The 21,266-nt window shown below is 41.8% G+C and overlaps 2 protein-coding genes across 20 annotated transcripts in view; one reads left to right on the top strand and one right to left on the bottom strand.

Annotated features, from left to right (window-relative positions):
- Nucleotides 1–3,177, top strand: part of Ttc19 (tetratricopeptide repeat domain 19) — a 35,427-nt gene extending 32,250 nt beyond the window's left edge. The window contains exon 10 of the mRNA XM_052757142.1: nt 663–3,177. Coding sequence (XP_052613102.1) covers nt 663–796 — 134 coding nt within the window. The 3' untranslated portion in view covers nt 797–3,177. The remainder of the gene's footprint in view (nt 1–662) is intronic.
- The window catches only part of Ncor1 (nuclear receptor corepressor 1), a 155,133-nt gene continuing 136,211 nt past the window's right edge, over nt 2,345–21,266 (bottom strand). For 17 of the 19 annotated variants that reach the window (XM_052757109.1, XM_052757108.1, XM_052757125.1 and 14 more), the window contains 9 exons: nt 19,375–19,497; nt 18,185–18,348; nt 17,722–17,933; nt 15,243–15,386; nt 13,072–13,214; nt 8,321–8,374; nt 7,890–8,111; nt 6,372–6,548; nt 2,345–4,825 (listed from right to left, as the gene is read on the bottom strand). In XM_052757109.1, coding sequence (XP_052613069.1) covers nt 4,638–4,825; nt 6,372–6,548; nt 7,890–8,111; nt 8,321–8,374; nt 13,072–13,214; nt 15,243–15,386; nt 17,722–17,933; nt 18,185–18,348; nt 19,375–19,497 — 1,427 coding nt within the window. In that variant the 3' untranslated portion in view covers nt 2,345–4,637. The remainder of the gene's footprint in view (nt 4,826–6,371; nt 6,549–7,889; nt 8,112–8,320; nt 8,375–13,071; nt 13,215–15,242; nt 15,387–17,721; nt 17,934–18,184; nt 18,349–19,374; nt 19,498–21,266) is intronic. The other 2 variants (XM_052757112.1, XM_052757111.1) reach the window with 2 other exon arrangements.

The raw sequence follows: 21,266 nt of genomic DNA, 5'->3' as shown, positions 1-21,266 counted from the left end.
CACAGATATTTACATCACAACTTGAAACAGAAGCAAGATTAGTTATGAAGTAGCAATGAAAGTAATTTTGTGGTTCGGGTCACCACAACATGAGGAACTAAAGATCACAGCATTAGGGAGGTTGAGAACCACTGCTCTAAGATAAAGGGCTGGCTAAATCAGGACAGAAAATGCATGTTAATGTACTATTTTGCTGAATTCACACACTTTCCATATCTCTGCACGACCATGTGAAGGTAGAGAATACTTTGCAGTGATGGGTTCTTGTCTCTGTAGTGCTTTACAGATTCTTAAATTGTTTTCACAGGTACAGTTCCTCAGTGCTCTGAAGCCTCAATATGATACAATACTATTTCCTGCTATTCCATATTACTCAGGGTTTCACCTGATGTTTCCATAAACCTGGGATTATAGGCCTCTATTGCATGCACCACAATTGTGAAATCTTTAAAGGGCATTAGTGGTTCCGTAGCACTAAGTTCCCTAGAGCTGACTGACACCCAGGTTCATCTTGAGACCAGTTGTCAAGCACGAATGACAGACAGCACTAGGTGTCATTCACCAAGCACCCGGTGATCAGACACTTGCCCTCACTAGTAGTGGTTTCTCTTCAGTCACTTTGAAAACACATTTTCTTCTCCCCTTTCTTTGGGTTATTCTAGAGCGATACACACAAGCAAAAGAGATCTACCAGGAAGCACTGCAGCAGGCAGAGCTGAAGAGAGATGAGGTTTCTGTGCAGCACATCAGGGAAGAACTGGCTGAGCTGTCGAGAAAAAGTAGACTTCTGACTTAATTGTTAAGATGTTAAGTTCATTTTGTTGCAGAGGGTAATTTCTGGTAGCCCAAAGGAGTGACTGTTCTTCAGTGTCGGGACCCTAAGCAGAGATGTGAATCATTGTTGAAATTCAGCTTTCTTCAACTCAGCCTCGGTGAAGGACAAGTTGTATACACTGCCACGTTTGTTTTTAAATTTAGTTTACTTTGAGATGAGGTGTTGGCCTCCAACTTGGAGTCCTCCTGCCTCAGTCCCCCAAGTGCTGGGACTGTTGATAGGCAGGTACACTGTGCCTGGCCCTCCGTTTGTTTGTAAAGGTGCAGCAGCCTTCACCCTGTACTGACTGACTTCTGAGGGCTTGATGTGAAGTAAGTGGTGTTTTCCAGTGCAGCACGTAAGGGCCGTCCAGCCTGGTCTGAGAAAACTAGATTAAGTGGCCAAGTTCTCCACGTGTGGTCATTACACCTTCCGTAAGATTTTGGTTCATACTTTCTCTTCTCTATCCATTTCTGGCAAACAAGTTACTTGTCTGAAGGCACAGGAGGATTTTGGTAAGTTCTCTTACAGTCTTTTATTGAAGCATTGTGAGATTTAATGAATATGGGGGAAATGAGAATTCTAGTTGGCCGCAGTACGGAGCATTAGCTTCTGAAGTGGAAGTTAGGCCCTTAGTCTCCTGGTTACATGTAACAACTAAAAATGGTGGTGGCAGAAAGAAGGAAGCCTCTCATCAGTGCTGTCTTAGCCCTGGGCTTCCTTTACAGTCACAGTCACCTAGTAGAGTTGAGCTGAACCCAATACTAATACTGACAGCACTGATGTGTACCATTGGCAGTATGGAACCGCTGACCTGGATCCTACTTAGCTCTGGCTTTTTACTTTGCAATCTCTGTATTTACGCTGTGAAGTGGGAAACCAATTAGATTCTTTTTCTGATGACTTAAAATGAATCGACTGTTATGTTAAAAAAAACATTATCACTGCTTCAGAGTACATACATACAAGTTAACATGGATGGATGCTTTTACCTGAGAGAGAAGACAATTTTTCTGGGTGCCATGAAGGAACACTGGTGGTGTTGGCATTTCATGGAGGTGGGCGACGTGAGTAGGACTGGCCAATGGACTTTTGGTTCATATGTTTGTACTGGGAGAACCTTCATAATAAACTAGAGACTATGTAATATTGTATGTATTCTAATAATCTTTGAATCATAGAAAAGTAATCGACTGAGTTACTAAAAGGGAAAAACCCTAAGGTCCAAATCCTCGGACTTAGACCAGAGTTGTGTGTTGTGCATTTACCACTCCCTAGTTCACCACGTATTGACCCATTAACCAAGAATAACAAGAGATAAGATTTCAATCACTTCTTGCTTTGAGAATGTTTTACTGTTTCATAATTCCAGAGTTAGGAAAAGTAAAGTCTTAGGATTTTGAATCCTCCATAGTGATTCACCTCATGGTCCTGAGGCTGGGGAGGCTGCAATTTGCAGATAGATGTCTGATATGCATGTTCCCAGGAGCGTTCTTTTGCACTGTTATAAAAAAGGCAGTGAGACAGAGGGACTGATCGCCTTTTACTGATTACAACTTTAAACAATTTACATTTAATTTCATATTAAAGTTTTGAACTACACCATGTTACTGGAGTTTTCAGGGAATAAGTGTATGTAAGACAAAAATCACAGCATATGAAAATTTAAAGTGTAGTATAAAATTTCTCACTAAATAGACTGGAAAGTTGTCAGAATATTACCTCTACTGGAAGACCTTGATTTAGTTGTATGTGCATGTGTTACAGATATAGTGTTGGCCCACAAAATGCTACACCTTGATTTGTAGCTGACTTCATAATCTCAGTGCTTGCTTGCTCCCTCCTTAGTAGTATCACGGTAAGGCGTACCTCCACCTCTCTAGGTAAACTTTGTGAGGATCTTGTTCTAGTTGTTTTGAACTAAGAATTGATGCTGGATTTCGTGTTGTGGTGAGCATGGAGCAAGCTAGGCTCATCTGTCCTAAAGTGAACCCAACCCGGAACGGCAAAAGACCCTTAGGGTCAGTCATCATCATCATCTTTCGGGCCAGTTGGCCAGATGATTTACTAAGTTCTAGGCTATTACTGGAACTTGGCAGGGGGTGGAGGGGGTGGGCTTTCAGCAGTAAACTTAATCAAACACTTAGTCTTAGTCTTCATTATGTTTATGATTATTGTAAAGGTACACTTTGGACACTTGTAAACTTTACAAGTGATAAGAATCCTATCTCACTGTGTAGCCTTGGCTGGCCCAGAACTCATCTTGTAATCCAGGCTACCCTTGTACGTTTAGTGGTGTGCCTGCCTCTGCCTTCCAATTGCTGAGATTAAAGGTGTGTGCTACCATGCATGGCTAAAGTTTATTTTAAGATCTCAAATGTCTGTCTTTGTTACTTGCTAAGGTATATGGGCAAATTTGAGCCTGTGTCTTCATCTATAATAAAAAAAAGGGGGGGGGGGTTCGAAACCAGTGGTACAGATGCTAAGGGGGGGCTCAGGCAATGGCTCTAGGGACTTGAGTCTACAAGTTCTGGTCTCCTGAAAAGTCTGTGACCTCTTTTTCCCTCCAGTTCTCGATGACATTATCCCCAAACCACTAAGTATCTGTGCAGTAGAAGAAGCCTGAACACCAAGATAAAGCTGTGTGAAAGCAAATCTTAGAAACACAGCAAGCAATTCTTAATAAAAAAAAGTCATCCTCCAGTACCATAATTAGTTTAAAATTCAGTCTTTAAATTACTTGCACCTTGACAACAATTTACTGGTGTTCTGTAGAAGCAGAGTGGGCACTGACATAGAGATAGAAAAGGACTATATTCAGTGGTTAGTTCAGGATGCAGCATAAAACAAGCCTGGAAGACCACAGTTCTGTACAGATTGTTATCTTTTTAACTCAGCCAGATATGTATCCAACTAAAGAAAAGTGTGTGTGTTTCTTGTTTGAAACCTGAGACATGAAGACCCTTAGGTCACAAATGATAGACTGTAGCTATGGACAGGATAGTCAAATTTATTTCAGAACAAAAGCTTTGTTGGGCTGCATCAAATGCAGAATACTTAGGGGCATGGTCAAATTACCAGTGTGCATAAACATTGACGTATGCCTCAAATAAGCCTTTAAACTTTAAAACTGAACTATAACATACCCATGCAGTAATATTTTTTTCAGTGCTACTAATGAAGAAAGTAAAGCCCGCACTGGAAACTCCCAACATACAGTTCTGTTGCTCCTGCACGTAGACCTCATTCAGGCTTCATGACAGGGTATGTATTAAAACCTAAACATTTTCACAAGATTGAAACATTCCCAGGAAAGTTGAATTTAGTGGAAACAGAAGTACAATGCCCATGACAGCCAGTACTGTGTAACTGTGCTGCGTGAGGTGGTTTAGAAGGCTGGGGTTAAAAAGATAGACAAAGAATTTAAAAAATGACCCCCAATGTTGATGTGCTGATTTAAATTTAAGTACACCAGATGCTACAGCAAGGGGATACACTGCAAAAAGGTCATCTATTTACAGAAGGGCGATTTAAAGACATCATGGTTTTCTTTACAAACAGATGTAAGAACAGGAATTGTCCACTTTTAAAAAACTCTACACTTCAACCTTCCACTGTTATAATCCACTGAATTGCCTGTATGGAGGCAGGTTTTTTGTTGGTTTTGTTTCCCATTTGATTTTCCAAATGAATTTACATCATTTCTTCTTCATCTGTGGCCCTGGCTCCTCTGAGAAGTCTCTGGGCACAAATCATAGGAGAGCAGAAATTCTTTTTTAATCTGTACTTCAGACCAAAGCCAGCGTTCCCTCCTGTGCACAGGTCAGTCGTCACTATCGGATAGTGTCTCATACTGCGCGGAGAGCAGCGGGGCAGGTTCTCGCTCCCAGATGCGGTTCTGCTGATGGGGAGCTGCTTGGCTGATGGCAGATGGGGCACACGAGATCGGTGTTGGTGGTGTACTGCTGAGCATCCGCATGGTCAGAGGGTTGTAAGGGAACTGGGTAGATCCTGACAAGAGGAAAACGAGATGTCTAGTGTCATTAGCATCTAATGCAGTGTTCACAGGATGGAACAGGGCAGGGGTATTCTAGCAAAATGGTCTTGTGATGCCTTGAAAACAATGGCAAGGAAAGGCCAGTGATCAGTTTAATTCTAAAAAGGATAAGACAAGTAACCACCTAGGTAGGGATAAGTCATGCTTCTCCATGGGGAATCGAAGTACAGAGCTACTGAATATTAAGCTCTAATTAGGAGCCTACCACCCATACTAGTAACTTTCCACTAGAAATCAGAAATGCTGCTCTCAGAACATGGCAAGTATCCAGGAACCTTAGCCAGGCTCTATGCAATCTCACTAGGCTGATTTAAATGTGTATGAGATTTAAAATGGGGTACATTAACGAGAGTACCACTTGTCCTGTCCCCACAGTACCTCCTATCATTTTAAACCAAAGCATAAAACATGCATTTGTTCAAGTCCTCTTCTGGTCTAAAAAAAACTCCTTCCCTAAAGTAAAGTAATGAGGTGAGAAAACCACTGGGGGAAGGGAAGGGGGATGGGGATGAGGAAGGTTACAAAGTTCCCCGACACACTTGTGTATGTTGTGTGCTAACCTCCGCTAATGTGTGTATGCTTCTCTAAGAGATTGCCAGTACATACACATTTACACATGCCACAGAGGATTAAAAGGCAGAAGCCTTGAAGTGTACACGTTTAAGAACTATGAAATTGTTAGGCATACAGGGAACCCACAAGGGGAAAAAAATACAATTCTCTGAAACTCTAAAATCTACAGCAGATATGCCAGTCTTAATAAAAAAAAATGATTGTTTTTGAAATGACATTTAATTCTTGTTTGTATTGTGTATAACATGTAGGTGGAGGTCAAAGGTCAACTTTCAGGAGACAATTCTTCCTAAACGTTTATATGGGTGGACTGAACTTAGGCCATTAGGCCTGCAGTTACTTTACACTAAAGCCATTTCATGATCTCACTGACCCCTACAGTTATGTGATTAAAAGCACACATGCATGTGAGACATTGTGGAGAGGTAAACCTACAGACAGAATAGCTTTTGTTAAAACATTACACTTCCTAGTTCTGGTTTTGATTACTTAGTAAAAGCTAAAGGCAAGTCACTACAGGTGACATTTCATCTGGGTACAGTCCATGGAAGAGCTGAAACCAGACTTATTTGCAAATATTGGTTACCAACCAGCATAGTGGATGTATGGATCACATAAATATAAAATCTCTTGTAGAAAGTAGGGCCAAGTAATGATAGAGAAAACTACAGTTCTGTGGGGCAGTGGTGGCACACGTCTTTAATCCCAACATTCGGGAGGCAGAGGCAGTTTTGGGAGGCCAACCTGGTCTACAGAGTGAATTCCAAGACAGCCAAGGCTACAGAGAAAGCCCGACTCAAAAAAAGAAAAACTACAGTTCTTGCCCAAACCATAACATCTATTCAAAAGCAGGTAATATTAGCAAAGCACTAACATAAAAATGACATCTAATTTATCAGTTAAATGAGGCTCCTCAACACTCCCCACCTGTGGAAGAGGGCCTGTCTTCCCAGGCCCATCCTGGTGTCTGCCTGTGGTAATCACCTTCTGAATGTACAGAGGAGACTGAAGAAGGTCGTTCAGTTCCTAAGTAGCTTTGCCCAGGAATAGGAGATTTAGACTTTCGGCTGTTTGACTTGTTGATCAGCTTTGGTTTGCATACTCCTAAAAGTGAAATTCAAGTTCCTATGTTAACTCCAGGTAATCTCAGTGACAGCAACAAAGCCTCCCAAAATGCTGATTATGGAACACCGAGTGAAAAAAGCAGCGGTAGCATGGAGAATCCAGATCCTGTGCTCAACTAAGGATGCAAATTGTCTTTTAAGGAGCGGGTAGGGCACATCATCCTGTAAACTTAAGAGCATGGTGACTGCTGGCCTTAAGAGTGTGGGTAATAAACGTCTGCTCCCCTCTCCCTCACCTCAATTTAAAAGAAGTAAATGGAGGACTTAGGCCACTCAAGTGTGTAAAGAACAGGCTACAGCAGATATGCCTTCTACTCCAGGATCTCAGCAGATACCCCAAAGTTCACAGCACTGGGACACACATGACTGGGTTCTATGACAAAATATTTAAAGAACCACATCACTTAGCATATTTTTTTATCTTAGCCCAGCAGTTTTATCCTACCCCAGTTGTAAACAACCAGTATCATTTTAACTTCCTAATAGTTGCCAAGTGATCTTAAAACACAGAAATATACCACCAATAAAAATTAGAAGGGCAGAATTAAGACTTCACTTTCTAGAGTAGTTGATACTGTCTTCAAGGTTACTACGTGTTAAGTATAGGGCAGGGAGAAGAAAACACCAAACATTCATTTGTTTTAACCCTTTCCTTAACCACAAAGATTTTTACCTGAAAACAGGAAACAAACCTAAAAACAAACCATAAAGAGATAACTTGATATAAATACTGAAAGCATAGTGTTCCTAAGATTTTTTTTTGTTGGTTTGATTCATAGGTTGTAGATGATCTCACACTAAATACATATCTTGCGTTTGCAAAAAACTTGACTAATTTCTATTCATCCGATAGCTTTGTGGGTTCAAGCAAATCTTTAAAAAAAAAAAAAAAATTCTCTTGTCTGAGATGTGTGGGGTAGGGATGCAGGTATCAGTTCTTCCTTCTGTCCTGCTGGTACTAGGGATCAAGCCCAGGTGGGCAGCATTGGTGGCCCATGCCTTTGCCACCAAATGGGGCAATGTGGGGTTTTTAATCCCTTTCTGTGGCTTGCAGCTACATTGAGATTTGGTCATATTTATCAGAATAGTAAATGACATAGCACACAAAACACACTGGGGCTGGAGAGATGGTCAGGTAGAAAACTCAAAACACGAGTTAATAAGAACATTTGTTACTCTTACCCAGGGGCCCCAGGTTCAATTCCCAGCACCCACATGGTGGTTCACAACCTTCTGTAATTCCAGTTCAAGTGGATCCAACACCCTCTTCTAGCACAGGAGTTCTCAGTGATCCATCAGAACACTGAAATAAAAACCTTACCTGAATGAGGTGATGGGTCCCCTTCATCTCTCCGAGTCTCACTGCTGGTCACAACTGAGGTACTGGCACTACCAGGCACAATTCCCACAGGTTGGGGCATGACAACACCATGATCTTCAACTTTATCATCGAAACTTCCCATGAGAGCCTTTCTAATGATGTCTTCTAGACCAAGATTACTGGCAGGATCAGCAAAAGAATGGCTTCTCGAGCTAACTGCACCTGGAGAGACAAGGCGGCAGTGGACTGCTGCTTGTTTCTGAGGCAGATCATGGCACAGGGAAACAGGGAAGAGAAAGGAACCCTGGGCTCTTGCAGCAGTCAAGACACTGCCATGATGCTGAGACCTTTCATGGTGAAATGCAGCACCCATCAGATCATTCCACTATCTCTGTTGTGCTCACTTGTCAGCACATATTTAGGACTCTTACCTGATGTAGTAACTGCGGGCAGATTGAAGATCTCAGTTCCTGGCTGCGCAGCTGCTGTATTCAAACAAATCTTTAGGTTAATTGAGATGAGATAATCATGATACAAAGACTCAAGAAATTCTAGAATAAAGTTAACCCTTTGATTTTCTACATTTCATTTATTATGTAGAAATGAAATGAAAATACCTTTCTTGGGGCAGGGAGGCTATTAAGGAAAAAATCAGGTCAGGTAGAAAACTCAAAACACGAATAAGATAATTCACAAAAGAGGAAGAGATGTTACATTGCTGAGGGCAAAGCAAACAGGAAAAAGTCACTGGCAGAACAGGAATCCAGGTTTCCTAGGGATGAAGGCTTGGACTTCAGACACCCCTGAAAAGTACCAACAGTCCAGTTTGAGAGTGTTTAAAAGCCACCTCAGTGGATGGATACTGTGGAAGCAACTTGCTACCAGGGCGAAGTGGGAGCTTTTTTATACTCGGGATATTCCCTGAGTAAAAAAAAAAAAATTCTGCCATGATCCATCATTAAATCCCAGTAACTATACAATTAATAATTTGCAACTTGAATAAAAAATGAAATGAAAACCACCATTCTGTGCCAGAAGAAGGGACCTGGAGACATAAGTTGTTTCTATCACTTATTTGCTGCTGAGAATGTTAAAAGGAAAAAACAATTTTGGAAGTAAGAAGGTGCCTGAATAATGATACCTGAGCACTGTACACTATGGGAGGATAGACTTGCCTAAGGATTAGAGCCATTTACGAAGAGCAAATGTGCCTAGAAATTACCATTCTTGATCAGAGCAGTTGACAACTGACTGGGGGGAGGTCGGCACTAACAGCAGGACTGTAGAATAACGACTACAGGCAGTCTGACTTCCAGAGACATGCGACACAGTGGGCAAAGTCAGCCTGAAATAACAGTTGGTAGAACTTACTCAGTGAACCATTACTGACTGAACCAGAAGAGACTAAAAAGCAATAAAAGATGACCCCATGAGAGAGGATGTGGTAGCACATGTACGCTCAGCACTTGGTGGGCAGAGGCAGGAGGATCTCTGTGCCAGAATTAGAGACCCTGTCTCAAAAGATCAGATGACTGTAATTCAAACAGTTCTAATCCCAAACACTCCGAACGTGACCTCTCCCTTCCCTGAGTGTACAGTTACGTGTGCTGCTTTCATGTATAGATCAGAATGACCTGGCAACTTAGTAAAATGCCACTTTCTACTTGTTTTTAAAAATACAGACAGGGTCTTATGTAGCTCTGATTGTCCTGGAACTTTATGTAGACCAGGCTGGCCTCAAACTCCCATTTTCTAAATTCCCAGGGCCTTATAATTTGCATATTAATAAGCCCTCAGAGAGTCATGGTGCAGTGTGAGGCCTCCTTGTCTTAAAGAAGATGTGACAATTGCATATAAATGATAGGGAAGAAAACACCTGAGACCTGACTTAACAGGGGAGGATAAGGAAGGAATAGATTGAAGTTATGTGGTTATGAAGAGCAGGAACTTCCTGTGGGGAGCGGAGTAAATGTTCAGTTTTAGAAAGACCCAGGAATATACTCTAGATAAAATGAAAAGCTGGGCTGGATGGTGGTGGCACTCACCCTTAATCCCAGCACCTGGGAGGATCTCTGAGTTTTGAGGCCAGCCTGGTCTACAAAGTGAGTTCCAGGACAGTCAGGGCTGTTACACAGAGAAACCCTGTCTCAAAAACAAACTGGACTTCAGACACAAATTCAAAGGTTTCCAGTATGAAATTCAGTTTTAATGCCCTAAAATTAGTGTTCAAGGGAAAAGGTGTTGAGAGCCCTGAAGAAAACAAGGGCCAGGCTGAGCTAAGGAAGCTAGAAAGGGCTGACAGAGACACAACCTGAGGCAACAGAAGGGCTAACTCTGCAAAGATGGCACCCTGTCACACCTGGGAAGCCACCAGTGAAGTGAGTGCTTAAGAACAATGCCACTGTTCTGTCCCACAGGAAAACAAATTGAGATACTGAGTCGAAGCAGTTTTCTTGGCTTGGTGGCTTTCGGGTTTTCAGCTCTATTTCCCAGTAAGAAGTCAATGATGCCTTAGAACCACTGGTTCTTTAATATAAATTCCTTTTTCTATAGCCAGAGCTCTTACAATAAAGAACAAAACAAACAAAAAAAATCCCAGGTTCTTGGGGCTAGACAGATGGCTCAGTGATTAAGTGCTCTTCCAGAGGATGTAGGTTTGATTTCCATCATCCATGACAGCTTACAGCCAGCTGTAACTCCAGTCTCTGGGGATACAACATCCTCTTCTGTCCCTTGTGGGCACTGCATATGTGGTATACAAACATGTGGGCAAAAACACCCATACACAGAAATTGAAAAATAAAGTAATTCCAGACTCTAACACAATTTTGTTAGTTTTGGCCTTAAAACTCCAGCACACTATCTCCTATCAGGTAACTTTTACAAAACACTTGTGACAGCCTCCCCACCCGCCATCAACATAGACCTCAGTTTAGTAAATGCCTGCTGAATGACCAGTTTGCTGAGGACAGTGTGAAAATCCCATCAAAGGAAAAGCTATCAAGTAGTCTTCATGAACTTCAGCATGCTCTGTCAAGAATTTCCTCCCCACTAGTCAGTCAAGACAAAGCTAGAGAGGGTGACAATGGTCCCCAACAACCTGCCATCCCTCAGCCTGTGTGTCTGTATGCTTAGAAAGGGCATCTCGGGGCTGGAGAAATGGCTCAGAGGTTAAGAGCACTGGCTGTTCTTCCAGAGGTCCTGAGTTCAGTTCCTGGCAACCACATGGTGGCTCACAGCCATCTATAATGAGATCTGGTGCCCTCTTCTGGCGGGCAGGGGTGCATGCAGATAAAACACTGTGTACATAATAAATAAATCTTAAAAAAAAAAAAAAAAAGGCATCTCTAAGTTAAGAGACTACATGAGAGCACCGAAATGTTTTGTTGGTGATTTTTGAAGAATAGAGGCAACTGTTGAGGACCGGAGATCAAGGGCCTCCTCAACATCATTAGAAAACCAAGGTAGTGTTTCTACTGATGGGGTAGGTAAGCTTAGTCACTCTGTAAGTCTGACAGTTCTGGTCGGCATTCTACAATTGGTTGCTACTTAAAAAGAGAATCCAGGGTATTCCTATCTTGAAACCCCTTCTACTCTTGGGAGTTACTGCTCACTTTTCTATAATCTATATTTACTGTGCTAAGATGAAGAAAAGGGAGGAAAGATACATCTAATAATTTAGAGATAGAATAGGTTCACAATGAGTGATGTGGGTCTCTCTCATCCTTTTCACCATTCAATAGAGAGCAGCATGCAATAAATATTAATCACAAGTGGTAGAGATGTAATTACACACCTGTCTGGCAGTTCAGCTTTAGAGCCCAGAATTTCTTTTGACAGGGTCAGGATACTAGCAAATCATAGATCAGAGACAAGTCTCTCTAGATTCTCTATCATTGGTTAATAAGACTGGCTGGCAAGTGATGGCGGCACATGCCTTTAACCCCAGCACTCGGGAGGCAGAGGCAGGTGGCTCTCTGAGTTCGAGGCCAGCCTGGTCTACAGAGCTAGTTCTAGGTCAGCCAGAGCTGTTACACAGAGAAACCCTGTCTTGGGAAACAAAATAAAACTGGCTGGTAGCAGAGGACATGCAAATGATAGTACAGCAGCGATCTGCTAAGAGCAAGCACATCAGCCCAAAGGAAAGCAAGGGTCTGCCACACAGTTTTATGGAGACATACATTCCCGAACAACCTTGGGGACTGAGCACTGTGAGTCCTGAACTGTTAGAGGGTACATCGGTGGAAGCCAAGATTCAGGTTGGAATGCTTGGTTGGAGTTCCAGCCCTGTTACTTCTTGGGCAACCTTCATCAGTTATTAAATCTGACTCAATTTCCTTTCTCATTTATAAAATGGAGATAATCACATGTAACGTGCACCAAGCATGCTACTTAATCTTTTCCTACATTAGTTTGTCACAGGTGCATCTGTATGCCACAGGACTGCACTGAGGCCCTTGGGAGTCGGTCAGGTCCTGGTAAGTTAGAAGACAGCCAGGACAAGCAACTATAAATCATCCTGTCCAATATCCAGAACTAGTAGTTCCCCAAACCCCAGGGAAGAGGTGGCTTCAGAGTAGCGCACTGACACTTTGATATCTGTTTTTCGGCACAGTGTCGTGTTGCTTAGCTGTTCAGGTTGCTAATGGAAAGATATTCTTACACTATAGTTATAATGATAAGTTTAAGACAGATATCATTTATTTGAGTTACTCAGAAGACTTTCAAAAGATAAATAAATTGAGATAATATACTTAGAACAAGAACATGAAGAATGATTGATAAAACAGGACTTAGAGGCAAGACTCATGAAAAACATGCTTTTCAAAATTTATCTGAAGAACTGTTATGTGGAGATGGCTCAAACAGATGAAAGTAAAACAAATGGGTGGGCTTTAAAACAAGACACAGACATCAGTAAAAACCCACACAGAACTAACTTAGTTACAAGTAAAGAAAGCTGTGCCCTAGACCCAGCATTAGTTCCCCATGAAGATGGATGGCTTCAGAAACACCCAAGTTCCTGTCTCCTAAGAAGGACCTACTTGCGAATTTGCCAACATTGTATAGATCAAGATGCTCTATAAAAACCTTCAAACTCAGGATTATAAAAAAGGCAACGTTGGAGATAGCATTGTTAATGCATGTTTTATTTGGGGTTCATGAAAGAAATCCCACTTACCCATATCAGAGTCACCTCCACCAGAGGAGTTCAACTTACGAAAAATTTCCTGCTTCTTTGATTTAACCATGGGTGATGTGCTTTCGAGCTTGGTGAAGAATGAAGGCAAGTAGCTTATACTTCCTGGTGATCGAGAATCATTCCTGTCAGGAACACAGTTCAGTCTGTTAGATTCCTGCACTCCTAACCCTGAGAACATTCCTTTTAATAACAGGTATAGAGTACTCAGAAAACTACTGCTTCCCCAATCTGTGTTTGCTACCAGCCTAGGAAAGAGCATGTGACCATAAACTCGTTCAGAAATAGTCAAATGCTTTTTGGCTCTGAAAGATAAAACAGCAGAATTCGTATTAGGATGAAGATGATCTACAGCATAGTTTATTTATTTATTGGTTTTTTTGAGACAGGGTTTTTTGAGACTATGTAGCTGTGACTGTCCTGGAGCTCTGTAGTCCAGGCTGGCCTGGAACTCACAGAGATATGCCTGCCTCTGCCTTCCCAGTGCTGGGATTATAGGTGTGTGATACCATGCCTTGTTAATCTACAGCACAAATTCTTAAGGAATAAAATGGCAAAGTATTAATTGGAAAACTTAGAAACAGCTTATCAAGTTAAGCACAAACTATGGTTATATACGCTAGGAACTACTTTACTAGCAACATTCTTTAAGTATACTAGTTGTGACTAATAACACTCCTACCTGTAAAATAACAAAGGCTCATATCTAGCCAAGCAGTTGGACTTCAGCAAAATAGCTGCAGTATCTACATAAAATTGCCTAATCATTTTAAGATAAACAACAGAGGAACTGAGTTTTAATACAAAGAATTTCATATTTCACTGGTAGCTTCCTATACTCAAAGTTTAATAAACTTCCCCTAACAGAGATGGTAACAGAACATATTGTTGACAATACTATCTAGTCATATGTATTCATTCACCACTTAAACACAAAAACACTGTGAAGAAAGACAAAAAGAAGACATGATCCCTGTGCATAAAAATTCAATTTGGGAAAACATGAATATATGATGATTTTCTCCCTCATTTCATTGAAGGTAATAGCATGTATGATGTTGCCTACAAATATGTAAAATTAATTCTCAGAAATTCATCAGCAGTCTAGAATTAGAAAGACCTGTTTTAAAACTGGACTCTCCTCTCCCTACCAGCCTTGGCCACCATCAAATCATGTATTTGTCCCTTGGCATTAAAGGGTGTTAATGCCAAGAAAACAGTGTGACTCTCAAGAAAAGAACTCAGACAACAGAGAATACAAGGGAATACAGCAGGAAATGAAGCTTTGTAAGCCTGGTCTTGGAACAAAAATGCCATGCTAGTGACTGAATGCTTTTCTCAATGAGTCTTATGTCTACCTACTCTGGTGAGGTAGGACAAATGCAGGGCAGTTAGTCACTCAGGTCAAAGTAAGGGTTAGAATGAGGTGAGAGGCCAACCTAAGACACAGTGCCTGTGTGGCCTGGGCAGGCGTCTCCATGACGGGTAAGGTGACCTGCTGACATCCCATGCAACCTAAGTCAGAAGCTCATTTTTTAGTAAAAGGGGGACCTGTAGGGCCCTGCCCCCCCCCCCCCCCCCCCCCCCCCCCCCGTTTTGGGTAACTGTTGCCTTGCTTGCTGACCTTGACCTTGATATCTTCCCTATGCTAATTCCCTGCGGGTTCTACCCTCCTGAATGCTTAAGGGAAGTTCCTTGTCTGTGTATCCTGCATAATGGGCGTTAACAGCTTAGATGCAAGATGGTAAAACATCTGTAGCGAACTTCTGCCCTCCAGGGTTCTCCCATTGTGCTGTAAGCCTGTATTCAAGACCTCCTCCCTCCTTCAATAAACGGCATTCGGCATTTAAAAAAAAAAAAAGAATGAGGTGAGAGGAAAGTCTACAAGGCACAATCTATACAGTCCGAAACACTTAATATAGGATGCATACTCAAATGCTGGCTGAACCACCACCACCACCTGCTGCCCAAAGGGTCTAGAAGGAATAACTTGCAGGAGTAATGATGAAGTTTCTCTAACTTATTTAATGTGATACTTTGGCTAACATCTAGTAGTATGAGCTCATGAGGAAAATATCCTTAGATGTTCTTCCCAGAGTCCTAGTCTGATAGAAAGACCACAAAGAGGAAAGTCTTAGGCACAGCATACCCACCTCTGCTCGGCAGGCTCCGCCCCCCTCTGTGACAAGAGCAGCATGCTGTCCTGCTTCTCATGCACAGCAGGGACCTGCGGTGGGGAGATGGGCTCATAGGGCTCTGACGAGATGTGACTCCTCTCTGGAGATTTCCCAGGCCTGCTGGGGTAGAAAATGCAGTTTAGGTTGTACTCCAGGGTCACCGCTGATTCAATGTTTGCATTTACTACATATAATTCCATAAGTGTATTTGGTATTTCCTTCCCCAATCAACCCTACCCTGTTCTTAAAATCATGACAGTTTTTGAGGTTGATCTACGAACCTTAAACCTTGCATCCATCAATACCCACATGTAGGAGAAAAAAAGCCTGATTGATCTTCATGGTTTGTCCTTTACAGCTGAACCTTTAGTTTACATATTTTAGTTTTACATATCATACTTACCATTTTATGTATTTCTTAAATGTCAAAATAAACACACATATCTTCCTATCTCTTCACCTCAGTTACCAGCCATTTCCATATGGCTCATGATGCACATTCTATTCTAAAACTGCCAGAACAGCAAAATGGATTATGTAAACATTTTGAATGATAAAATCAGGTAATTTTACTAAGAGCAATGAAAGAAACTAACCTTCCTCATTCAGACTCACAGATGTAGGTTATAAGTGGAGAAGGCAATTGGAATACCTCTTCATAAATGTCAATTGTTCCAAACCTGCTACATAGTATACAGTTTTCTGCCTTGTTTATTATTTATTTATTTATTTATGGTGTGTGTGTGTGTGTGTGTGTGTGTGTGTGTGTGTGTGTGTGTGTGAGAGAGAGAGAGAGAGAGAGAGAGAGAGAGAGAGAGAGATTGTTTTTCAGGTTAATCTAAACGGGACTCCTGGTTTCTACATGTCTTCCTGCTTCAGCCTCTGAAGGACTACAGATTACAGCTAGCCTTCTGTTCTTTATAACTGAACTTTTCTTTTTTAAAAGAGAAAAATATAAGCTGGGTGTAGTGGTGCAAAAAACAACCCTCAGGAGGCAAAGGTAGGCAGGTCTCTCCTAGTTAGAGGCCAGCTTGGTCTACACAGCCAGTTCCAAGATAGGGAAGGCTACATACAAAGACCTTGTCTCAAAAGACAATCCCCCCCCCCACACACACACACACAAAAGGAGAGCGAGAACAAGCATGCTTTCATGTTATCTTTAAGATAATTAATCCTTTAAAATGATTATGTGCAATATTTGCTTCAAAATAGTCCAGTATGGCGTTGGCGGCAGGAGATGGGGGATGGGGGAGGTGAGAATGAAATCGCAGCAGCTGGCCATTCGCTGCATTAAGCATACACGGAAAGAATGTTCTGTGAGGGTTCTACTTTGTGTGAGCCAGGGTCTCTACGTAGTCCTGGCTGTCCTGGGACTCACATAAATCCTCCTGCCTCTATCTCCAAGTGCTGGGATTAAAGGCATGAGTGACCACACCCAGGGGTTTTCTACTTTTAAGGAGTGCCATCCCACCTGACTCCTGCAAGCTTCCTAAATATATTATCCTTACATCTTTCTACCTTGCTCATTTTGGGGAATAATCATGTCTCCTATAAATCTCTTTTTTGGCCGGGAGGTGGTGGCGCACGCCTTTAATCCCAGCACTCGGGAGGCAGAGCCAGGCGGATCTCTGTGAGTTCGAGGCCAGCCTGGGCTACCAAGTGAGTCCCAGGAAAGGCGCAAAGCTACACAGAGAAACCCTGTCTCGAAAAACCAAAAAAAAAAAATAAATAAAAAAAATAAATCTCTTTTTTGGAGCTGAGCATTGGTTTCCACGTGATTGGTTTATCCATCCTCTATGTATATTCAAAGTATTTGCTAGAATCTTTGTTTTACTGATACTCATTCTTGTTCTCAGCATTCTGAAGAACTATTTCCTTTGTGCTATTTAAATATAATTTAACATGAATTGATGTTTAGTGTACTGCTTTGAATTAAAACACTTGTTTCCTTTTTGAAAAGCTTCAGACAGAAGCACCACTAGTCACCAACCCTGAAGCCTTGCCCTCATGAGGCAAGTGCATCCCTACTGCACTATACTCACGGCCTGGATTTTTTTTTGTTACTGTTATTGAATTTATTGAGACAGGGTCTCATTATGTAGCCAAAACTATCCCTAAGCTTCATATCTTCTTGTCCCTGCCTTCTGAGTAGCTGGAAATATAGCAATGTACCACCTGTCTAGCCTGAGAAAGAATTCTGAAAGAATAATCAAGCCTCTGCAAATACTACCCAACTACTTTTGAATATACATTAATACACATACTGTACTAAGTGCCCAGACAGTGAACATCCTGAAAGTAATATACAGAGAAAAATACCCATTTCCACTTTCCAGAGAATAAGGGCAAATGATATTTGATTTGAGAAATGAATCTCCTAACTTCTAGACATATTAAAATTACCTTACTGGGGCCAAATTTACATATGTTTGGTAAAAACAAAACAAAATTCTACCTTCCCCGGGATTTATCCACAAGATGTTCTGGAGAGACTCTAGAACCTGGTCTTGGATGCAGAACAGTCTGAGACTGGGACTCTGGGCTGTAGCGACTCGATGTTTTAGCTCTTACAGGTGTGGATGCCAGAGCAGATGGTGAAGTTTGGAATGTTGAAGTAGGAGGCTGCGAGGAAACTTGATTTCTAGCAAAATCTTGTGTGATAATTTGCTGTGGATGAGAAGAGGAGTAAGTGGTGAAGGTCGTTAGATACCTACCCAAGAGTGGTGTGAACTGAACTTTTTGTTTTGTCTTTTTTTTTTTTTTGAGACAGAGTTTCATTCTGAGCACAAAAGGGCCTTGAGTCAGACTCCTAGTGCCCCATGCTAATTAACCTGAATATCTTTGCTATGATTTTATTTAAAAAAAAACCTGCTTTCTGCATGATTAAAAAATAATAATAGAAGTGGGAAAAGGCTTACACAGATGTGATCAGCAAGTGTGATCAGCCGATGGGTCCTGGGCACCTGCCCCATTCCTTCGGCCTGAGAGGATGAGGGCAGTGGTGGCTGCTGCTGTGGAGATGGGGACTCCTGCTGTGACCGATAGTGATGCAGTGGTCCTTCATACTGCCGAGTGGGCTCATCTAATAGAGAGCAGGTACACACATTACACCAGGAATGCCTCTGCCCCGACTCAGTATAAAGTATTAATAACTCAGAAGAACATAAGAAAAGGATGTGATATGTACCTCTACACCTAATTTTTGTTTTTATATCTTGAAGCAAAAAATATCCACTGATGTAGAGTAAAATATGAGTATAGAAGCGGGCAAAGCGCCGGTGGTGGTGGTGGTGGTGGTGGTGGTGGTGGTGGTGGTGGTGGTGGTGGTGGTGGTGGCGGCGGCGGCAGCACACCTCTTTAATCCCAGCAATTGGGAGGCAGAGCCAGGCAGATCTGTGAGTTCAAGGCCAGCCTGGTCTACAAAGTGTGTTCTTGAACAGCCAGGGCTGTTACACAGAGTAACCCTGTCTTGAAACAGCCCCGCTCCCAAAAAAGTGGGCAAAGCCATCAGCCATTTTCCTGTGTGTGTGTGTGTGTGTGTGTGTGTGTGTGTGTGTGTGTGCGCGTGTGTCTGTGCACGCATGCACGCACTTACTAGAGTATTTGTGTGCATGTATGTGTGAATGTGCAGGCCAGAGGTTAATGTCAAGGGTCTTTCCTCTACTGCCCTCTACCTTGATGTTTAGTTTCTGAGACAGGGCTGTCAGTGAACCGGAAGCGCACGGATCAGCCAGACTGCCTAGCCAGTGAGCTTTAGGGTCCTTCCTTTGTGCTCCTGCACCTCTTCCTCCATGCGGGGGCTACAGGACTCACTGCTAGGCCCAGTTTTTTCATGAGGTTCTTCTCGGTATCCAAATTCAGGTCCTCAAGCTTGTGCAGCAGTTACTTTACCTACAGACACCTCCTCAGCCCCAGTGCATCTATTTTCACTAAACTATACACAAAAGAGTACCCAATAATAGTGTAAAGGGTGAAAGTTGTTAGTACAGCTCTAAAGGTTTCTAAAGCAGACTAACCAGCAACAAGTGTTCTTACCACGGCCTAGACAGGTAATTAGAAGCAAATGATAATGCAAATATGAGACACGGAAATGGCAAAACAGACATACTTTCTGCTTGCTTAGCCATCTCTGGCTGATAGGCCTGTGGCTTGTCCTGGGTTGGTGCAGGGGAGCTGGCAGGACTTATCACCTCAATAGCATCACTAGGTGCTTCATACCTGTGAGAAGACACTTTAAGAAAAGAACCTCATTTTAAAATAAATCCATGGAAAGGTTCAGAAGTCCAAGTTCTTCAAAGCTATTAGCATATTTTAGTTGTTTTATTCTGCTAAAGAATGTCCAATAGCATTCTATACTAGGAATAAAACTTAATCAAACACAACAGACTATTAAAGGTGCCTCTGTGCTCCTAATCTCAATAGGTTGTAGGTTCTTTAAGCATGAGATGAAGCAGAATTAAGATTTGTGATAAGCCCCTGGAACCTTGAAAAGAAACCACAGGCGAACATTCATCAAAGGAGATTAATGAGTAAGTGAGGGATAGATCTCAACCATTAATTGATCCCAATAATTCCATCTTTGTGGGACAATCTGATCTTAACAAACAGGCCATAAAGCTGCTTCACTGTCCCAAGACTAAGTTACTGCTTAGAAAATGCTATCCTGAGTTTCTCAGATAACTCAAGCATTACACTGAGAAGTGAACAGGAGTGGTAGGAAATATGTGAAGGAAATTACTTCAAAGAGGGAGAGTATCAACCAATTCTGGAGGATACCCACACAGACCCCTCTAAGATACATACAGCTCTCAAGAAAATTGATGGGTTCTGAAGATGTAGATCATGGGTAGCTTTCTACAAACCTGCCATGCTTTTAGAGTTGGGATTTGGGGAGAGTCAGGTAGAACTTGGTAAGAAACTTCTGTTAGAGGCCATCTACAGTCTGTCCCAGACCTGACTCAGGGTTACGACCTTGGCTGAACACAGGCATAGGTGAACTACTTGGCCACTGCATAATGCTCTTACTATTCAAATGGACATCTCTACATACCTCCCACCTGTCACGGAAATCAATGCTTACGAGCTAAAACAAACCACTATGTTGTAAGTAACTTTCTGACTTGAAAGTTTTGTATTTATTGTTACTCATCAATGCTTATGAACCAACATCTTAAATGACAAGAACTGACAGTATTCTGCAAACTATATTCATGTTGCTCTTGAAGATTAAGGTGCAAGGTGAAGGCTGAGGGCGGCTCTCAAGAGTCACACTGAAAAGGACACTGAGTAGTTGTTATGAGCCTATGTATCATGCCGGATATTGCCAGTGATAGAAAAGATAACTGCACTCAAAAGTAGGAACATGAGGATCTAAGAACGTGGGCTTTCTATTTTCAGACTGCTGAAAAACGAATTCCCAAAGCAGAGTCTGCTAAGTGCACTGACTGCAATAGACTTAATCCCTGACTCCCCACCAAGATGCCCTGCATTCCTGCTCTCCCTGAGCTAGCAGATTTTGAATGTTGAAAATCTATGTTGTAAACTTCCTTAACCCCAGGTTAAAGGGTGTATTTCTTCTACAGTTTATTCCCAATGCCACTTCTCTGTGAAAATTTTGCCAACAACTTATAATGACCCAAGTGAATACTTGGCGATAAAAACCAAACTCTATTCCAGTACTACTGAATTTCCTTAATGGAGATAATAAAAAAATGACTACATGATTAAACTGCTTCCAGTTATCACAACTGCTAATTTAAGCATGCTTGTCTTTCTCTAAAATTCCATATAGAATATATTTAGGTCATAGCTAAGAAACAAATTAAATTACATTTATTCATTTATATATTTACTTCTGTGTATGGAAAGCCATTATCCCTACACACATGGGAAGGTCAACTGATGGCATGGTCAGTTCTCTCCTTCTACTATGGGTTCAGATCATCAGATTTAGTGGTAAGTACCTTTACCTGCTGAGCCATCTCATCACCCCTAAGAAAT

Source organism: Peromyscus californicus, unplaced genomic scaffold (genome assembly GCF_007827085.1).
Source record: "Peromyscus californicus insignis strain IS unplaced genomic scaffold, ASM782708v3 Scaffold_3__1_contigs__length_106647218, whole genome shotgun sequence".
NCBI lineage: Eukaryota > Metazoa > Chordata > Mammalia > Rodentia > Cricetidae > Peromyscus > Peromyscus californicus.
The sequence above is the reverse complement of the archived record's forward strand: the minus strand, read 5'-3'. Positions and strand labels throughout refer to the sequence as shown.